This window comes from Schistocerca americana, chromosome 1 (genome assembly GCF_021461395.2).
Source record: "Schistocerca americana isolate TAMUIC-IGC-003095 chromosome 1, iqSchAmer2.1, whole genome shotgun sequence".
NCBI lineage: Eukaryota > Metazoa > Arthropoda > Insecta > Orthoptera > Acrididae > Schistocerca > Schistocerca americana.
The window spans coordinates 350,247,595-350,266,942 of record NC_060119.1 but is presented as its reverse complement, the minus strand read 5'-3'; the positions used below and the strand labels follow the sequence as shown (position 1 = coordinate 350,266,942).

Sequence of the window (19,348 nt, the reverse complement as noted above, 5' to 3'; positions counted from 1 at the left end):
CAGTCTCTGCTGATCAAAAATTGAACGTATCACTCCTTCTCCCATCGACGATTAAATTTCGGTGATGAAAAGTTCTTGCACCACCGAGATTTGAACCCGTTACGTATGGATCGAATGGTAACGCACTTACTCCCATTAGCGAATTGATACTTGTTAAATTTCAACAAAATTGTAAATTTCAACAATATGAAACAATCTGAATTTCATCTTTAATTTTTCCTAACGTTCGCCAAAGGTATTCTTCTGTTCCGTCAAAAAAATAATAAAAAGAAGATGCTCTAATTATAAAGTGTGCGTACTCAAATACCCTGTTTGCATCAGTACTGGAGTTTCCGCTCATGTGCGTGGTGCTAAAGAGAGTATTCCTTCTTCCCTGAGTCTTTCTGGAAAATGAACAATCAGCCTTACCTACTCTTATCAGTACAGAAACCTTCTGGAAAATAAATGGAGCGAAGAGAAAAAAATTGTGTTTTTAGATCTGTTCGGACACTTGGAAGCTTTGTCTTTACCTGGTGTAAAATCACTAACAATAATTTTATGTGTATTGTGCACAAACGAAATTTATTAAGTTCCGTTAAGGAACATGTCATGTATCAGAGCTAGAAAGACAACAAAATTTACAGTGGTCATCAAGAGAAGGGGAACAGTTTCCAGGCCTATTGTTCCTTGTCAGTCAATTTTAGGCCGCCTTGTACGCCTGCAGCCCATATGACACTGCTGCTGGGCAGGTAGCCTGACTACCAGGCTTCCCTGCAGATGCCTTGCGCGTCGCGGTACTGGCCGTCGGGACAAGGCCTGTCCGGTGCGTTGATGAAGCTGTATACCACCAGCTGCATGTCGTCTTCTACATCCGTCGCCGACTCTGCCTCCTCTGCATCTTCCGCTGCTGCTTGCTCTGCGTCAGCTGGTATTTCCACCGTCTCCTGCACAAAGAATGGTCCACATACTTAAGGCATAACGGCCATAATGTAGTATTGAATGACACATTATTGAAGTATACAGACATATTTTATGCGGTAAATGCAACAGTGATTGTTTTAATACTGTGGGAAACCGGAGTTAGGTAGCCGGTACTTCAGAACGTTGTCATCACAGAGATCACGAAATCAGAAGTATTGTAATGAAGTAAAAGGAAAATAAGCAGTAATCTCTTCACACATCTTCTAGGTGAATATAATTTTCTATAATTCATGTAAATAGAACTCAAGCTCTAAACCTGCATTGTTAGAAGATTTTTAGGTTGAAGTGCCAAAGAAACTGTTACAGACATGCGTATTCAAATGCAGAGATATGGCCGGCCGCGGTGGCCGAGCGGTTCTAGGCGCTTCAGTCCGGAACCGCGTGACTGCTACGGTCGCAGGTTCAAATCCTGTCTCGGGTAAGGATGTGTGTGATGTCCTTAGGTTAGTTAGGTTTAAGTAGTTCTAACTTCTAGGGGACTGATGACCTCAGATGTTAAGTCCCATAGTGGTCAGAGCCATTTGAACCAACAGAGATATGTAAACAGGCAGAACACGAAGCTGACGTCAGAAACTGCCTGGCGCAGTTGTTAGATCGGCTACTGCTGGTACAATGACAGGTTATCAAGATTTAAGTGAGTTTGAACGTGGTGTTATAATAGACCCACGAGCGATGGGACACAGCATCTCCGAAGTAGCGATGAAGTGAGGAATTTTCCGTACGACCATTTCATGAGTGTACCGTGAATATTAGGAAACCGGTAAAACATCAAATCTTTGAGATCGCAGCGGCCGGAAAAAGATCCGGTACCAACGACGACAGAAGAGAGTCGTTTAACATGACAGAAATACAACGCAACTTGCAGCAAAATTCAACGCTGGGCCATCAACAAGTGTCAGCGTGCGAAACATTCAACGAAACACATCGATATAGGATTTCGGAGCCGAAGGCCAACTCGTGTACCCTTGATGGCTGCACGACAGAAAGCTTTACGCCTCGCATGGGCCCCGTCAACACCGACATTGGACTGTTGATGACTGGAAACATGTTGCCTGGTCGGACACATTCAGCAGGGAACTGTTCAAGACGGGGGAGGCGTGTGCTATTGGAGTGATATGGGGCCCTGGTAAGTCTAAATACGACTCTGACAGGTGACACGTACGTAAGCATCCTGTCGGATAACCTGCACCTATTCATGTCCACTGTGCATTCCGACACATTTGGCCAATTCCAGCAGAACAGTGCGACACCCCACACGTCCAGAAATGCTTCAGAGTGCTTCCAAGAACACTCTTCTGAGTTTAAACACTTCGGCTGGCCACCAAACTCCCCAGACATGAACATTATTGAGCATATCTGGGATGCTTTGCAACGTGTTGTTCAGAAGAGTTCACCACCCTCTCGCAGTCTTACGGATTTATGGACAGCCCTGCAGCATTCATGGTGTCAGATCCCTCCAGCACTACTTCAGAACATTATTCGAGCCCATGACACGTCGTGTTGCGGCACTTCCGCGCGCTCTCGGGGGATCTACATGATATTAGGTAGGAGTACCAGCTTCTTTGGCTCTTCAGTGTATTTTCTTAGTTTATCATCAGAGAGGTGACAATACGTGGCTGCTAGCAAGGTAACTTGAACACAACGTAAAGAAACACGCCAAAAACAAGCTTAAGAGGCCGGTCGAAGTGGTCGAGCGGTTAAAGGCGCTACAGTCTGGAACCGCACGACCGCTACGGTCGCAGGTTCGAATCCTGCCTCGGGCATGGATGTGTGTGATGTCCTTAGGTTAGTTAGGTTTAAGTAGTTCTAAGTTCTAGGGGACTTATGACCACAGCAGTTGAGTTCCATAGAGCTCAGAGCCAGCCAAGCTTAAGACAATGATGCTCTAATTAAATTCTGCAGAGGAAATGGCAGATCGCGAATGTAGTGTGCACTAAATATAAGGTGGTAGAGTTCCACGGCTAGGTCAATACGAATACCGTAAAACCTTTCGGGTACTAGGCCGATCATTATGAAATACTAAAATGCCGACGATTCGACCGACATTCAGCCATACTTGTACATTTAAAAAGCAAATATCTACTGAGTGAAGTCTGTGGCGCTCTACACATGAACGGGCTTCTGGTCTGACAGCAGGTAGAGTGCAGTCTTCTGTTCGTCGTGACACTAGAAGGGTGGGGGTAGAAAGTCCATCGTTGTGGTAGTGGGATAAGTGGAACTGGAGGGACTGGAACGAGTAAGAATCCTGCTCGAAACCCGGAGTCTAGTACTCTACACGCTAGACCACAACGGGCTAAATATTTACTGAAAGTAACTAACTAAAGGTCAGAAACGTAGTCAAATGTCGTGTTCTCACACTTGCTAGTACATGTAACAATCATTTCCGTAAAATGATATAAGAAAATATAGTGCAACTTTTGTACGAAAAGAGTGTGAATTAATTGCACATATAATGAACTGGTATTTTAAAAGTAGTCATAGTAATGTAAAAATATTTCTTAAAGAACAAATGGGAAGAATATATGAAAAGAAATGTAAGTATGTGTCGGTGCCTTGTAATTTAATAAACTTATTTGTCTTTGCTTCAATATGGAACAGGTTCATCTACACGATTCACAAATTCTGAAATACCTTTATTTTTATCTTCCTCTCATAGATCTGAGGCCAAACAGGTTACGTGATCGGAAAGAATAAACTGGTGCCAAAACCGTGAATTCTACGGTTTATATGGATATCAATTTCTTATATTTTCTTCCAAGAAAGTGAGCTCGTTTTATGTCCATTTCTCACATAATATAGAATTGATCGGATGGGATTATGAAGTCGTGTCCAAGTATTAAATCTGCGAGCTCTTGTTTTATCTTATGGTTTCACTGGATATTCTGGTCATCAAAATTCCTATCATGCACAGTAAAATGGGGAGAGAGAGAGAGAGAGAGAGAGAGTAAGGAAATTGTTTATTACTTCAAAAGTCACAGCCGTTAACATATTTATCTCAACGTGAGAGAAGCTGCTCAACGCCTTCATGGAAAAATGTTTGCAGTTGCCTACGGAACCATATTTGTGTCCAGGCGTGCACCTCCTCGACTGAAACAAATCCACGGCCAGGAATCTCTTTCTTGAGGGCTCCAAAAATATGGAAATCGCGTAGGGAGAGATTGGAATTGTATGGAAGAAGAGTAAGGGCTCCGCACAGTAGTCGAAACAACCTTGACCACACGTGGGCGGGCAATTTGTTTCGACTACGCTGTAGAAATTTCGCTGGAAAGTCCTTACGCTTCTTCCATACAATCCCGACATTTCCCCATGCGATTTCTAATATTTGGAGCCCTGAAGAAGGACATTCCTGGCCGTGGATTTTCTTCGGACGAAGCGATGCACACTGGGTACAAAAATGGTTCTACAGGCACCTTTTTTCCAAGAAGGCACTGACCGTCTTGTCTCCCAGTGGAACAAATTTGACAGTTATGGCGTTTAAGTTTGAAATAATAAACAGTTTACTTACTTTTTTCCATCCATCCAGTTCGCATTTGTCTATTTCTTATAAATTTAATTTCGATTTCTGGTTTCTCATCTAGTTTGTTCCAGATTACAAAATCGTGTTTCTCAGACTTACTATTTATACAATTGAGTTATAGAGGAAATAGTCTAAATTCTCTAACAGAGTCCCATTTTATTTATAAGAAGTATGACTTAAGACATATGGTGTAGCGTTTGGTGTACGTAGGCGAGTTTTTCGGCCACGCAGAATTGATGCAAGGTGAGGTGAATTTGTTTGTGCAGCTGAAAGCTAGCCGGCCGCCCCAGCACCCAGGGTGCGCCGCGACCGGTCCAGCAAGACGGCCACACGGCCAAACCCGGGTACTAAGTGAGCCGTGTCGCCATGGAGTTTGTAGACTGTTCTGTCTGGCGCCACTGGCTCTGGTCTAGTATCGACTATCCCTCTTGCGACCCCATTGCCAATATCTATGAGGAAGAGTTGGTATCTGTGGGTTGTGTCGATAGAAGGTCTTTGCTGCCGATATATATACGGGATTCGCTGGCCCGAGAAGGAGGCATGAAGTTTGGGAATTGGCGGTAGCGTCGCGACAAGAGGTGGTCACGAGGTCCGAGCGGCCGAAGCCACGAGCTGCCCTGCGCAGAGCGAAGATACCGGAGTACTTCACCGGGGTCAGCGTCGACTAAAAGCAGCAGGCCGACGTCCCGTGGATTGGTTGGCAACATTTGTGTCGGACGACCGCTCGTGGCCTGGCTGCCCTCTTCTACCTGACTTTCATCGGCACCACTCAGTAACCGATGCGACGCGCCGTGGATTCAAGGAACTGGTTACTGATAAAGGGGAATAATAGTCTGTAATCCTCGTGGTGATTTGTTTCATTGTTTACCTGCCCTCCTTATTATTTTCTGCTTTGTACCCGACCCTCAGAGTTTTACTGGGTCGGCTCTTTGGTCGTAAATACGGGCAGTAGTAGTGTACTAAGACATTAGTTGTTGTTTGCAAATTTGTCCCGCTATTATATTGCCTTTTCTTTCTGGTTTCTAATTAATCAGCTCTTGGTCGTAAATATAGCCGGAACAATTGTGCTTAGGCACAGGTTGCCGTTAAACAAAAGATGGACCTTTTGGTTAGATTTAGCTGTTAACCGGTTGAATTCTTTGATTTTAATTGCATTTATCAGTTATTAGTTATAATCTGAACAACCTGTTGTACTAAGCTGTTCGTTTCTGTGTTTGAAAGACCGAGTCACTATTGGTGTATTTTAGCTGGATCTTGTGGTTCGGCAGGCCGGTGTGGCCGAGCGGTTCTAGGCGCTTCAGTCTGGAACCGCGCGACCGCTACGGTCGCAGCTTCGAATCCTGCCTCGGGCATGGATGTGTGTGATGTCTTTTGTTAGGTTTAAGTAGTTCTAAGTTCTAGGGGACCCATGACCCTAGATGTTACATCCCATAGTGCTCAGAGCCATCTGAACCATTTATTTTCTTGTGGTTCCATCGAATGAGTTCTCTTGTAATAAGTGTTCACAAGTGATGTTTTAAGACGTTCCTTCAGAGCATTCTTAATAACTGACATTTTGTCTAATCTTCAAAATATTAACAGCCAACTGTCAACAGGGATTTAGTCAATTGTCGGAAGGGACGGGTTGGGATCCAGTCGCACCACGGTTGCCGATTGAAATTAAAAGGTTGGCTGCTTTCAGGTATTGTCATACTTCAACTTACTAATCTGTTTAACCTTTAAGCACAGTTGCACATCTTAACCCCGAACCTTTCGACATAAAGCTTTCAACTTCAAAATTAAGTCATTTCTTTTGAGTAATTGAATCACTCTTGTCAACAGTGGTGCTTATATAGTTTTCATGTGTTGCAGAAGGGCATTTAATAAGCAGACTGTGTGGTGGGCGGTAGTAAACTCCACTGTTTGACCCGATAACTGGCGGGCTGCAGGTCCGGCCGTTCTGTAATCACTGTCATAATGTTTGCTGTTTTTCAATACAGCTCTTCAAATTTCTTTTGCAAAGATTAAAAGCTCAGTTAACTTCAGGCTGAAGGTCAAAAGAAATCTGCAAATTTGTTCATTTTGTTAAAGATAATTTTATGGTTAAATGCTTCGATTACCTGTAAAACACAGCTTATATATTGTTAAATAAAGAAGTATTATGGAAAGAAAGTTATATTGGTGGGTCCTCCCTTCCAGGTTTTCCTTAATTCCAGTAAGTACCACGTCTCACGAAGGCACTGAACGTGGCGGGAAATGAAAAAGTCCAAAGCAGAGAGAATCTCGACGGCAGCTGCTCGCTTAGCTGAAGAACAGACAACACGCCAAAAATGGAGGAGCGCCACACAGTCTGATGGCTGCTTACAGCTCTTAGATATTCCATAATAAAGCACAGTTACACAATGAAACGCATCTAATACACCAGCAATCTCAGAAAAGTCACAATAACATTTTTCAAAACCTTAAAAATTAAAGGAGGTCATACACTGAAGAGCCAAAGAAACTGTACACCTGCCTAACATCGAGTAAGGCCCCCGCGAGCCCGCAGAAGCACCGCAACACGACGTGGCGTGGACTCGACTAATGTCTGAAGTAGTGCTGGAGAGAACTGACACCATGAATCCTGCAGGGCTGTCCATAAGGCTACTAGGGGGTCGAGATCTCCTCTGAACAGCACGTTGATACTGCATCCCAGATATGCTCAATAATGTTCATGTCTGGAAACTTTGGTGGCCAGCGGAAGTATTTAAGCTCAGAAGATTGTTCCTGGAGTCACTCTGTAGCAATTCTGGGCATGATGGGTGTCGCTTTGTCCAACTGGAATTGCCCAAGTCCGTAGGAATGCACAATGGACATGAATTAATGCAGGTTCAAAAACGGTTCAAATGGCTCTGAGCACTATGGGACTCAACTGCTGAGGTCATTAGTCCCCTAGAACTTAGAACTAGTTAAACCTAACTAACCTAAGGACATCACACACATCCATGCCCGAGGCAGGATTCGAACCTGCGACCGTAGCGGTCTCGCGGTTCCAGACTGCAGCGCCAGAACCGCGCGGCCACTTCGGCCGGCATTAATGCAGGTGATCAGACAGGATGCTTACTACGTTCGTGTGACCTGTCACAGCCGTACCTATACATACCAGGGGTATGCACACACCCGACACCGTTACTGAGCCACCACCATCTTGAACAGTCCCCTGCAGACATGCAGGGTCCATGGATTCATGAAATTGTCCCCATACAAGTATACGCCCCTCCGCTCGATGCAGTTTGAAACTCGTCCGACCAGGCAACGTGTTTCCAGTCATCAACGGTCCAATGTCGGTGTTGGCGGGCTCAGGCGAGGCGTAAAGCTTTGTGCCGTGGAGTCATTAAGGGTACACGATTGGGCTTTCGCCTCCGAAAGCCCATCTCGATGGTGTTTCAGATGTTACCGCAAGTTTGCGGAAGGATTGCATTTGTGTCACGCTGAACGATTCTCTTCAGTCGACGTTGGTACCGTTCTTGCACGATCTTTTTCCAGCCACAGCGATGTCGGAGAGCTGGCCGTTGTGGGCGAGCGGTTCCAGGCGCTTCAGTCTGGAACCGCGCGACCGCTACGATCGCAGGTTCGAATCATGGCTCGGGCATGGATGTATGCGATGTCCTTAGGTTAGTTAGGTTTAAGTAGTTCTAAGTCCTAGGGGACTGCTGACCTCAGATCTCGGAGCTCAGAGCCATTTAAACCATTTGATGTCGGAGAATTGATGTTTTACCGGATTCCTGATATTCACGATTCATTCGTGAAATGGTTGTACGGGAAAATTCCCACTTCATCGCTACCTCGGAGATGCTCTGTCCCATCGCTCGTGCGCCGAATATAACACCACTTCAAACTCACTTAAATCTTCATAACCGGCCCATGTAGCAGCAGTAACAGACCTAACAGCTGCGCCAAACACGTTTTGTGTCATATAGGCGTATCCGAGGGCAGCGCCGTTTTCTGCCTGTATACATATGTCTGTATTTGAATACGCATTGCTATACCAGTTTCTTTGGCGCTTCGGTGTAATTTACGACTATTGTCGCAATGAACCTTAGAATTCACAACTTTTAGACACTTCAGGCAGTTTCACCAAATTATATCTCAGATGATAGCACTGCACTATAACTATCATCCCTAAAATCTATGTTTGTGAATATATGTTATTTATTAATGTATGACTTTTTACATTCTTTTCATTATGCAAACTATTATCAGAACATCGTATGCTCCTCAACAGAACAACTGTATGCAGCATGGATACCTCACACCATGTCATCCTTGGTTAATGTTTTAATAAATATTTTCCTATTTTATTTAAATGTTGATTATAACTGGGATTAAAAACCATGGCAACTTAAAAGTAGTCAATTCCATGTGTTAGGTGACACTGACATTGAAAAAGCAGCAAAATATGCTTCTATCAGACAGCCATAAATAATTGTTTAAACAATATTTAACGACAATTTGCTGTCAGTTAACATGATCGCACTTGCACATGAATGCTGGCTCGTTTATTTATGAGTAAACCTTTATATGTATTTATTGTGAATAGTCTGAGTGTAACCGACTGTTTATAACTTTTATTTTGTTATTATTATAATAAATTACTTTAACATAGAAAGCGGTCAAGTTGAGTGAAATCATTTGGTGGGGATGGTCTTCAGCCAACGAGAATCAGGCAGTGGCGGAAAGATGCAGGAGTCAAGTGGAGACATACTTTTTGAGCGGTGTGCTGCAAGGAGCGATTCTGGATTTCTACGCGAGTTCTTGAAGAATGCAGACCTGCCCGTGGTATAGTGAGATATTAGGTCGTGAATGTGATTGATTCTGTGTGGTGAACAGCCGCTAGAAAACATTAACTTTTGAAGTTACGCTAATTTTGTGAGGTCTGAATGTGCTCTAGTGCAGAACTCTTAACTTATCCGCTTGCATTCCGGAACTGAGAACAGAAAGAGTATGAGTTTCTAATAGTTATCTCCCGTGTGCTACTGTGCAAACTGTCATACTTAGCTTTTAATTATTTTGAGCTGGCGAATATTGGGTGTACTGGGATCACGAAACGGACTTAGTTGTTTGCGTGTCTTTCATGAATGTTTGGGGATTCTCATAACGCTCTCAACGCAACTTTACTGCATTTAATAAGGTTATTTTATGTCTTTTTTTATTTTCTATCGTATCATTACTTTCTTTATATTTGCGATATACTTTCTTGAATGAATGCTATTCAACAAAATTCTCTGATGACGTGTACGTCAAAAAATGGCTCTGAGTACTATGGGACTTAACTTCTGAGGTCATCAGTCCCCTAGAACTTAGAACTACTTAAACCTAACTAACCTAAGGACACCATACATATCCATGCCCGAGGCAGGATTCGAACCTGCGACCGTAGCGGTTGCGCTGTTCCAGACTGTAGCACCTAGAACCGCTCGGCCACCCCGGCCGACTGTAAATCAATTACTGACAATAAAACAGTACCCTTTTTTTAATTCTTCATTTGTCTTTTATTTGATATTTCTGTTTATTTTGTTAATTCGTTATCCTAGCTCATGTATAGACCATCTTACTGCTGAATCACAGGTACAGATTATTATCTACAGCGAGTTATATATTGGGTACGAAAGCAGACGACATTATCGAGCTATTCATTTTAAACAGAACCCTGCATAGCCCAGCTACCTACGGTGCGAACAACAACAGATGAAGTCGCAGTTGGTTTGCTCGTATTAAATGCTGGGTAGAGAAATTACTCCTGAGTGGATATACATTGGGTAACGTCAAATTTGATAGTGGCAGTTTTCGTGATGGTTTGCGGTCAATCTTATTATTTATTACAGACTGACTGGAAGTTACCGGTCGTTGGCATTTAGATTTCCTGTTCTACCCTACTTAGATTATTTACAAATATTCACTGTAATGTGTGGCGGTTAATATTGTAAATTAAAATGGAAATTAAAGCTATCACAAATCACAAACAAGTCATTATGCGTCGTAATTGAGAAGGACTTGCTCTTAGTGCCAATATTGTTCGCACCTGCACTTGCTACTGATGGAGAAGTGAGACATGTAACCTAATCTTTACACGTAAGTTAGAATTGCCCTCCACGTTACACTGTCTGTATATAAGGAGTTTTAATACAGTTTTCACTATTAGACAGAGTGACTCACGAATAAGGTTTGTGTGTGTAATTTATTAGCGATACCCAAGTCGCCCAGCAGTACATATTTATGTGTTACCTGGTCGGGTCGCTAATGTATATAAAGTATAGGTTTGTTAAGGACTGAACATTTCAAAAGCTCTTTTCAAAAAATCAACATCGTAAAATAAACATACGCACAACATCGTTTAACGATTAGTTGCGGACAGAAATGTAGTTATGTCGCGTCCAATTTCTAATATGCAATACAGGCAGTAGAACACCTACAGTGGTACAAAGGTTTATGTACTAATGGATCAAATGGTTCAAATGGCTCTGAGCACTATGGGACCTCTCGCTTCCCACGCCCGGGTTCCCGGGTTCGATTCCCGGCGGGGTCAGGGATTTTCTCTGCCTCGTGATGGCTGGGTGTTGTGTGCTGTCCTTAGGTTAGTTAGGTTTAATTAGTTCTAAGTTCTAGGGGACTGATGACCACAGATGTTAAGTCCCATAGTGCTCAGAGCCATTTGAACCATTTGAACCACTATGGGACTTAACTTCTGAGGTCATCAGTCGACTAGAACTTAGAACTAATTAAACCTAACTAACCTAAGGACATTACATACATTCATTCCCGATGCTGGATTCGAACATGCGACCGTAGCGGTCGCGCGGTTCCAAACTAAAGCGCCTAGAACCACTCGGCCACAACGGCCGGTCACTAACGGATCATTTCCAGAAATAAAATAGATAAATAAAATTATCTTTGTGCAACATATAGAAAATAAGCTGAGCAGTGAAAATCAAATATTCAATTGTAAGGACGAAGAAGTGGAGCACTAACTGATAAAATTGAAAATTATCGTTCAGTATGCCTTAGAAAAATATGTTCCGAGTAAGGTGTTAAGAGATGGGAAAGACCCACTGTGTTTTAATAGCCGCGTTAGAAAACTTCTATCTGAACAAAGATAGAAGAAAAATCAAAAAGTAGCTAACAAATAAAATCTGAACGATGTGAAAAAGAGCATAAGGAGGTCAATGAGAAAAGCGCTTCATGACTTTGAAAGCAAAATGTTATCAACCGGTCTCAGTAAAAACCCTAAGAAGCTTTGATCCTATGTAAAATCCTCAGTTCGAGATCCTCTATTCACTCACTCAGTGTCCACAGTAGCACCTAAATTGAAGATAAGAAAGAAAGCCGAAGCAATGAATTCGGTCTTTCGAAACCGTTTTTCCGTGGAAGGTCGTAACGCGGCCCCTCCTTTCAATCATCGTACGAACAGCGAAATGGCAGATGTTGAGATAACGGACCGTGGAACAGAAAAGCGACTACAGTCGCTCAGTAGTGGAAAGACTCGGGGCCAGTTGAGATAACCATAACTTTATGCAAACATTATGCGAACTAACTTGCTCCACTTCTAGCAGCAGTTTATCGTAAATCACTGAATCAACGAAGAGTACCCAACGACTGGAAAAAAGTGCTGGTCATTCCCGTTTCCAAGAACGCCGTAATAGATGCACATTATTATAGACCTATATTGCTGACGTCAGCCTGTTGTAGAATTAATGAACATGTTTTATACGGAAGAATTACAAAGCTTTTGGAGAACGAACATCTCCATAAAAATCAACATGTATTCTGCAAACAGAGACCTTGCGAAACTCAGCTTCCTCTGTTCCTCCGTGAAATGACTAGCGCCGTAGACAACGGCGCTCAGGTTGATACCGTGTTCCTTGACTTCAGGAAGGCATCTGACACCGTCCTGCCCTGGTGTCTAGTGGAAAAACGAGAGCTTGTCGACTATCGACCCAGAACTGCGACTGGATTCAAGACTTCCTTGCAGATCCCCTTAACGGAGAAAAACCGACAGATGTAAAAGCAACTTTCAGAGTGCCTCAAGGTACTGTAATGGAACCGTTACTGTTTACGATGTACTACAGTCTGGAACCGCGCGACCGCTACGATCGCAGGTTCGAATCCTGTCTCGGGCATGGATGTGTGTGATGTCCTTAGGTTAGTTAGGTTTAAGTTGTTCTAAGTTCTAGGGGACTGATGACCACTGCAGTTAAGTCCCGTAGTGCTCAGAGCCATTTGAACTTTTTTTTTACGATGTATACAAATGACACAGTAGAAAGCGTCGGATGCGCTTTGAGACTGTTCGGAGATGATGCAGTTGTCTATAGGAAAGTAGAAACGACGGAAGAAAGTCTCGGTTTGCAGAATGATCTACAGAGGATTAATAAATAGTACAGGCTCTGAATGTTGACTCGGAATGTAATTAAATGTAACATATTGCTTATACATAGGAAAAGAAATCCACTGCTACACAACTACACTATTGATCACAAACTGTTGAAAAGTATCTACCGTAAGATATGCATCGCAACCTTAAGTGGAATGACCACATAAAACAAATATGGTGAACGAAAAAAACATCGAAACACCAAAAAGTAGAAACGTAGAGTGATTAAATTTCGGGACTGCCTTTCTCTACGTAACAAATTTAATTGATAAACACTGCAAGGTCACAGGTTAATATAAGTACGAGACAAGCCATTGCAAATGTGAAATGCCGACACACCAAAAACCGATGCAGCGGCCAGAATGTTGAATGTAAGCATGCAAAGTGCACGCATTGTGTTGTACAGGTGCCGAATGTCAGTTTGGAGGATGGAGTTCCTTGCCTATTGTGTACTGTGAACCTGGGACCTAGAAACGATGGAGAGGCTTCGTCCCGCCGTAGCCCTCAGTGGTTCACAACCCCACAACAGGCTATAGCAGTTCGCCCACCTCACCGCCGCCCCACACCGAACCCAGGGTTATTGTGCGGTTCTGCCCCCAGTGAACCCCTCTCTCCCTCCCTTCCCCACCCCCTCCCGCCCCCGGGAACGTCTGATACCAGACGAGTGTAACCCCAATGTTTGCGTGGTAATGATGGTGTACACGTACGTGTAGACAGTGTTTGCGCAGCAATCGCCGAAATAGTGTAACTAAGGCGGAAGAAGGGGAACATTCGCCGAGGAAGATGGAAAACCGCCCTAAAAACCATCCACAGACTGGCCGGCACGCCTTCCCGCTCGGGGAGCAGCGCGTTAGACCGTGCGGTTAGCTGGTCGGGCTCCTTGCCTATTGGTCGGTCTATACGAGGATGATGCTGGAGTTGTCGGATGATATCCCATGTGTGCTCGATTGATGACAGACTCGTGATTGAGCAGGCCAAGGCAACATGTTGAGCCATGTTGGGCTACAACAGAGCTACGTGGGCGAGCGTTATCCTGTTGGAAAACACTTCTCAATCGCAACACAACAGATCGAGTCACCAGATTGGCGTACAGATTTGCACTCAGGTTGCGTAGGATAACCAAGAGAGTGCTCCTGCTATCATACGAAATTGCACCCCCGACCACAACTCCAGGTGTAGGTCCAGTGTGCCTAGTACGAAGCCAGATTTGTTACAGGTTCTCAAGTGACCTCTTTGTAACCATCACATGGCCATCATTGGCACCGAGGTAGAATGAGCGTCCATCACAAAACACAACGACCTCCGCCCTGCCCTCTTGGTTGACACCACTGAAGTCGCAAATGACCGTGTTTTCGGGTCAGTCGGCTCCCTAGCTGACCTGGAAGTAGCCGATTTTTAAAGTTCGTTGTGTCACTGTGGTGCGAACTGCTGCTCAAATTGCTGTTGCAGATGCAGCGCGATGCGCCAGAGCGATACGTCGAACACGATAGTCTGTCCATTAGGTCGTGCCACATGGGCGTCCGGAGACCGGTTTTCTTGCCACCGTATATCCTCGTGACCACCGCTGCCAGCAGTCACGTACAGTGGGTAGAATCCTGCCAAGTCTTTCTGCAATATCTCAGAAGGAACATCCAGTTTCTCGCAGTCCTGTTACATGACCTCGTTCAAACTCAGTGAGGTGTTGACAACTGCGTCTTTGGCATTTTAAAGGCATTCTTGACTAACATCGCCAGCCGCTGTGGCCGAGCGGTTCTTGGCGATTCAGTCCGGAACCGCGCGACTGCTATGTTCGCAGGTTCGAATCCTGCCTCGGGCATAGATGTGTGTGATGTCCTTAGGTTAGTTAGATTTAAGTAGTTCTAAGTTATAGGGGACTGATGACCTCAGATTTTAAGTCCCATAGTGCTCAGAGCCATTTGAACAATTTGACTAACATCAACTCAGCATGCCGAATCTCAAAGGTATTTAACGCCCACGACCGTTACAGCATGTATTTAAAGCAAACCTTATTTGCATCCTCACAAGGGCTCTACTAACGCCAATTTTATGCGACTGGTGAGAGATTTGAACAGACACCTACCAACTTTCGCTTATTTCGCACAACTCCTTCTTGGTGTTGCGATATTTTTCTGACAGTGTAGTAGGAAAAGCGAGTGCCTGACTGAGGTTCAGAAGAAGAACCTTAAAGAAGTGTATCGCATTCACGAAAGAAGTGGCTTATAAGGCGCTTATTTGACCGAGTACTGTTCATCAATATGGGATCCTTACCAGGTAGGACTGGTAGAAGAGACAGAGAACATAAAACGAAGAGCAGCGCTTTTCGTCACGGGATCTTGTAGTCGGCGCGAGAGCATGACAGAAAAGATCAACAAACTCCATTGGCAGACGTTACAATAGAAACGTTATGTATTGCAGATGTTTACTATTGAAATTTCAAGACAACACTTCCCTGCCACAAACATCTCGCGAAATGATCACGGCGAGAAAATTCGAGAAATTGAGCTAATACAGAGGCGTACCGACAATCATTCTAGCCACGCGCAACTCGCGTATGAAACAGGGAAGGGGGAGTTAAGTTAGTACTACCAGAAGTGCCCTTCGCTTCTCACCATTAGGTGTGTTGAAGATGTAGATGTTGACATGTTTCGCGTGAAATTAAAGATACATTACGTGGCTACGAATACTGCACAGCCGCTAATAATGATCATTTGAATGTCGAAGAAACACTGTTGGTGTTAGAAAAGTCTCAACATGAACTTTGTGAATATCCACATAATACCTTGTAGGTCTGCCTTTGACAACGAGAACAACAACAAGAAAAAAAAACCTGCAGTTCGTAGCACCCTGCATGCAATTCTATTCTTGATACCTACTCGAGGGAAATGACACTGTTATCCCAAGAAAGTTTCCTTCCAACCGTTCTCGAGGGAGAACATGTCTGGGAAAAATTATACCAATAGCAATAACAGTGAAACAATTAGAGATTTAAAAGGTTTCTTTTAGTGCGAGAGGCGGTTAGATAATCATAAACAGAGAAGGGATACTTCAGACGTAGAGGTTCAAAGGAACCCTCTGTCATAGAGTGCTTCGGTAGAGACGTGACTAACTGACTTTTGAAGCTGGAGATGTTATTCAGTTCTCAGATGTTGCGAGGAATATTATTTAAGAGTCGGGTCTCTGCTACTGAAAAGGACTTCGAGAAAGCGGCTGAGTGATGAACTCAGGCACCAAGGATTTTGCTCTGACGGAAACGCGTGTTTCTGCCATATTGTTCACACACAAGGGTTAAGGTCGAGGAGAGATATGAAGGACAGTGTACGTTGATAAGACAATAGAGGAGACAGAGTGTATGCAAATATCTGCGCTCGTCTGCACGTAGCGAGGACAGCTGCACACGAAATGGTGAAACACACATTATCAAAGAGTCGAAAATCACAAATATAACACAGGGGTTCGTAATGAGTTCCATGCACAGTTAGTTTTCCTGAACTCAGGATAACATCGCTATAACTAACAACTGGAAATATTAACGTTGGTGCAAGTTTCTTTGCAGGTCGAATGAGAAGAGCTCATTATATTTTCAAATGGCTCTGAGCACTATGGGACTTAATATCTATGGTCATCAGTCCCCTAGAACTTAGAACTACTTAAACCTAACTAACCTAAGGACAGCACACAACACCCAGCCATCACGAGGCAGAGAAAATCCCTGACCCCGCCGGGAATCGAACCCGGGAACCCGGGCGTGGGAAGCGAGAACGCTACCGCAAGACAACGAGATGCGGGCTCATTATATTTTAGTATGAACTAGAGAGATGCTGATGACTTCTTGCGCATTGCAGCTATGTACTCAGAGAAATTTAGATTTTCATGTATTATTACTCCTAGGCTCTTTGCTGAAGTATTTAGTATTAAACATGGTAAGGATTACCGATATTTCTGGTTAATAAGCCTAGAATGACCAATCAGGACAGCTGTGGTTGTGGATGGGTTGAGCTAAAACTCTCTAGTCTGTACAAGTTTTGGTAGTGCACACGGGTCAGTATTGAAATTCTCGACAGATGTCTTCGTGTTTACTGGTTATGCTGCTAGATGCAACTGGAGGTCATCAGCGTAAATGTGATACTTGCATTAGAACAAAACTAATGTGACATCATTAACACACAATGAAAATATTACAGGATTTAATATCGAACTCTGGGGACGACTGATACTACCTGTCTACATTACGACTTTGATGCTGGACGTGACGCATTCGTTGCGAGCCGACAGGCACGAACGAAACCATTGCACTACACCTGGCGAAACATTTAGGCTCATCAGTTTGGCAAGAAAATGTCGAAGTCGACAGTGTCAAAGACTATGCTCATCTCGGAGAAGCACATGACGCTTACTTCTTGTCTACCCAAGGGAGATATTGCGCCGCGATGTTTACGGAAACCTGATTTGTATGTCTAGTAGGCTGTTTGCTCGTTCTCTGGCTCTTTGTAGTTAAGTAGGTGATTAGCTGGTAGTGGACTATAGGCGGTGGAAGTATTTGCATCTAACATCCACGAATGACAGAGTACGTCATGAGGAACAACTTCTGTTAAAAACAAGATATTCGTTGATACTTCCCGGACACTCGGCGTCTTTTATTGTTGGGAATGCCCCTGTTAGCCTTCGTAGCTGTATGGTAAGCGCGGCTCTCTGTCATGCGAAAAAACACGGTTTCGATTCCCAGTAAAACCAAGGATTATTCTTTGCTGGAGGACTGACATGGAGCGCACTCAGCTTTGTAAGGCCAGTTGAGGAGCTAACTGACGGTAGCGGTTGCGAGGTCGAGAAACCGGACAACGCCCGGAAGAGCGATGTGCTGGCCTCGTGCCCTTTCATACCGTACCCAATGAAGCCACTGGCAGAGGATGACACGGCGGTCGGTCGGGCCAGACTGGCCCGCGGAATGCCAGAACGCGAAGCTTTACCTTTTACCTTTCTGTCCCTGAAAGCCGCCAGAGAGTAAGCGACGTGCACATACTGCGGGTCTTGTCTGCACCATAGGCATGTGCCCTGCGTGAAAGGGAGTAGGCTGAGCCAACTAATGTTCCTGATTCGCTCCCAAAATATCTTTCTCCACTTAGAGACACTCATTCTCAAGGTTTTCTTGTTGAAAATCACTGTATCTATTTACTGGTGTATATGGTATCCAACACACCTGGATAGTAGACCCTGCTAGTTCCGTGAAATCTCGTCTTCGCAGGGCCGCGAATACAAAACGACGCCTATCGTCGACGTAAGCGCCAGTGAACATTTCATCTCTAACTCAAGTTGTTCCTCATGTCATGATGTATAACACCTAGACATCTGAGTCAAAATCTTTGGAACAACCTGTATATTCTAAGGCCTTGATGGTGCCGGAAGAATGCAAGTAGGTCAGTAATCACAGGATGAGGTGGCACCGTCCTTTTTACGTAATGACTAGTTAGTCCATGATCCAGGTCTCGTGGAGAACACTTGTGGTGAAGGAATAGTTGAAGATATCTGCTATATTGGGCAGTAGTGGGTCAATAACAAGCTTCACCACTTGGACTGTGATATTGTGTCCAGTCGATCATGAGCTGAGAGAGCTGATGGTTTCTTTGACGGTATTGCAAGTAACATGCTTACGGCAGAAGTTTCGGTGGCTGCCGTCGTCTATCCACACGAAATAACCAATACATCTCTGTTCCATTTGCGGTTCAGTTGTGGTTGTAGGTAATGTGTAGTACCGGTTCATCTTCAGCTTGGACACTGGAATCAGTTGCAGCATTTACTTTGCCTATAGCAAGACCACGTGCGTGTCTCCATAGGACAGATAGCCTCTGTCTGTTGTCGGTAACGTACAAACACCTCTGAGTTTATTTCTCTCAGGTTGCCTGATTCTGTTTTGCCTCTGCTCGTAATCCATTTGAATTTTAAGACAAAAAGGAATTACAGACAATGACTGCGAGTGGGCATTGATTTAAATCAGTTGGGGAAGCTGAAATATTTGGCGGGACCAGTATTCGAAACCGGGTCTCCTGATTACTAGGATGATGCTCTGACCACTTCTTTTTTGTAAGATCTCATTTTCTTCGTTATTACTCGTTGCATTTGTTCGGGGCGGACGTCCCATGACACATGCTCAAGTTCATCGTTGATCCATTCACTCAGTTTTTTTTTTAATTTTTTTTATTTTTTTATATATATATAGAGTAAGTCCCCTAACATTACCATTGAATATATTTCGTAAACCACATCAAATACTTACGAATCGATTCCACAGACCGAACGTGAGGAGAGGGGCTAGTGTAATTGGTTACTACAAACCATAAAAAAATGCACGGAAGTATGTCTTTTTACACAAACCTACGTTTTTTTTAAATGGAACCCCGTTAGTTTTGTTAGCACATCTGAACATATAAACAAATACGTAATCAGTGCCGTTTGTTGCATTGTAAAATGTTAATTACATCCGGAGATATTGT

General features: G+C 43.9%; 1 protein-coding gene across 1 annotated transcript in view; it reads right to left on the bottom strand.

Annotated features, from left to right (window-relative positions):
- Positions 1-542: 542 nt before the first annotated feature.
- Positions 543-19,348, bottom strand: part of LOC124622558 — a 61,716-nt gene continuing 42,910 nt past the window's right edge. Inside the window, exon 2 of the mRNA XM_047148297.1 lies at positions 543-923. Within this exon, the coding sequence (XP_047004253.1) occupies positions 738-923 (186 nt within the window). The 3' untranslated portion in view covers positions 543-737. The remainder of the gene's footprint in view (positions 924-19,348) is intronic.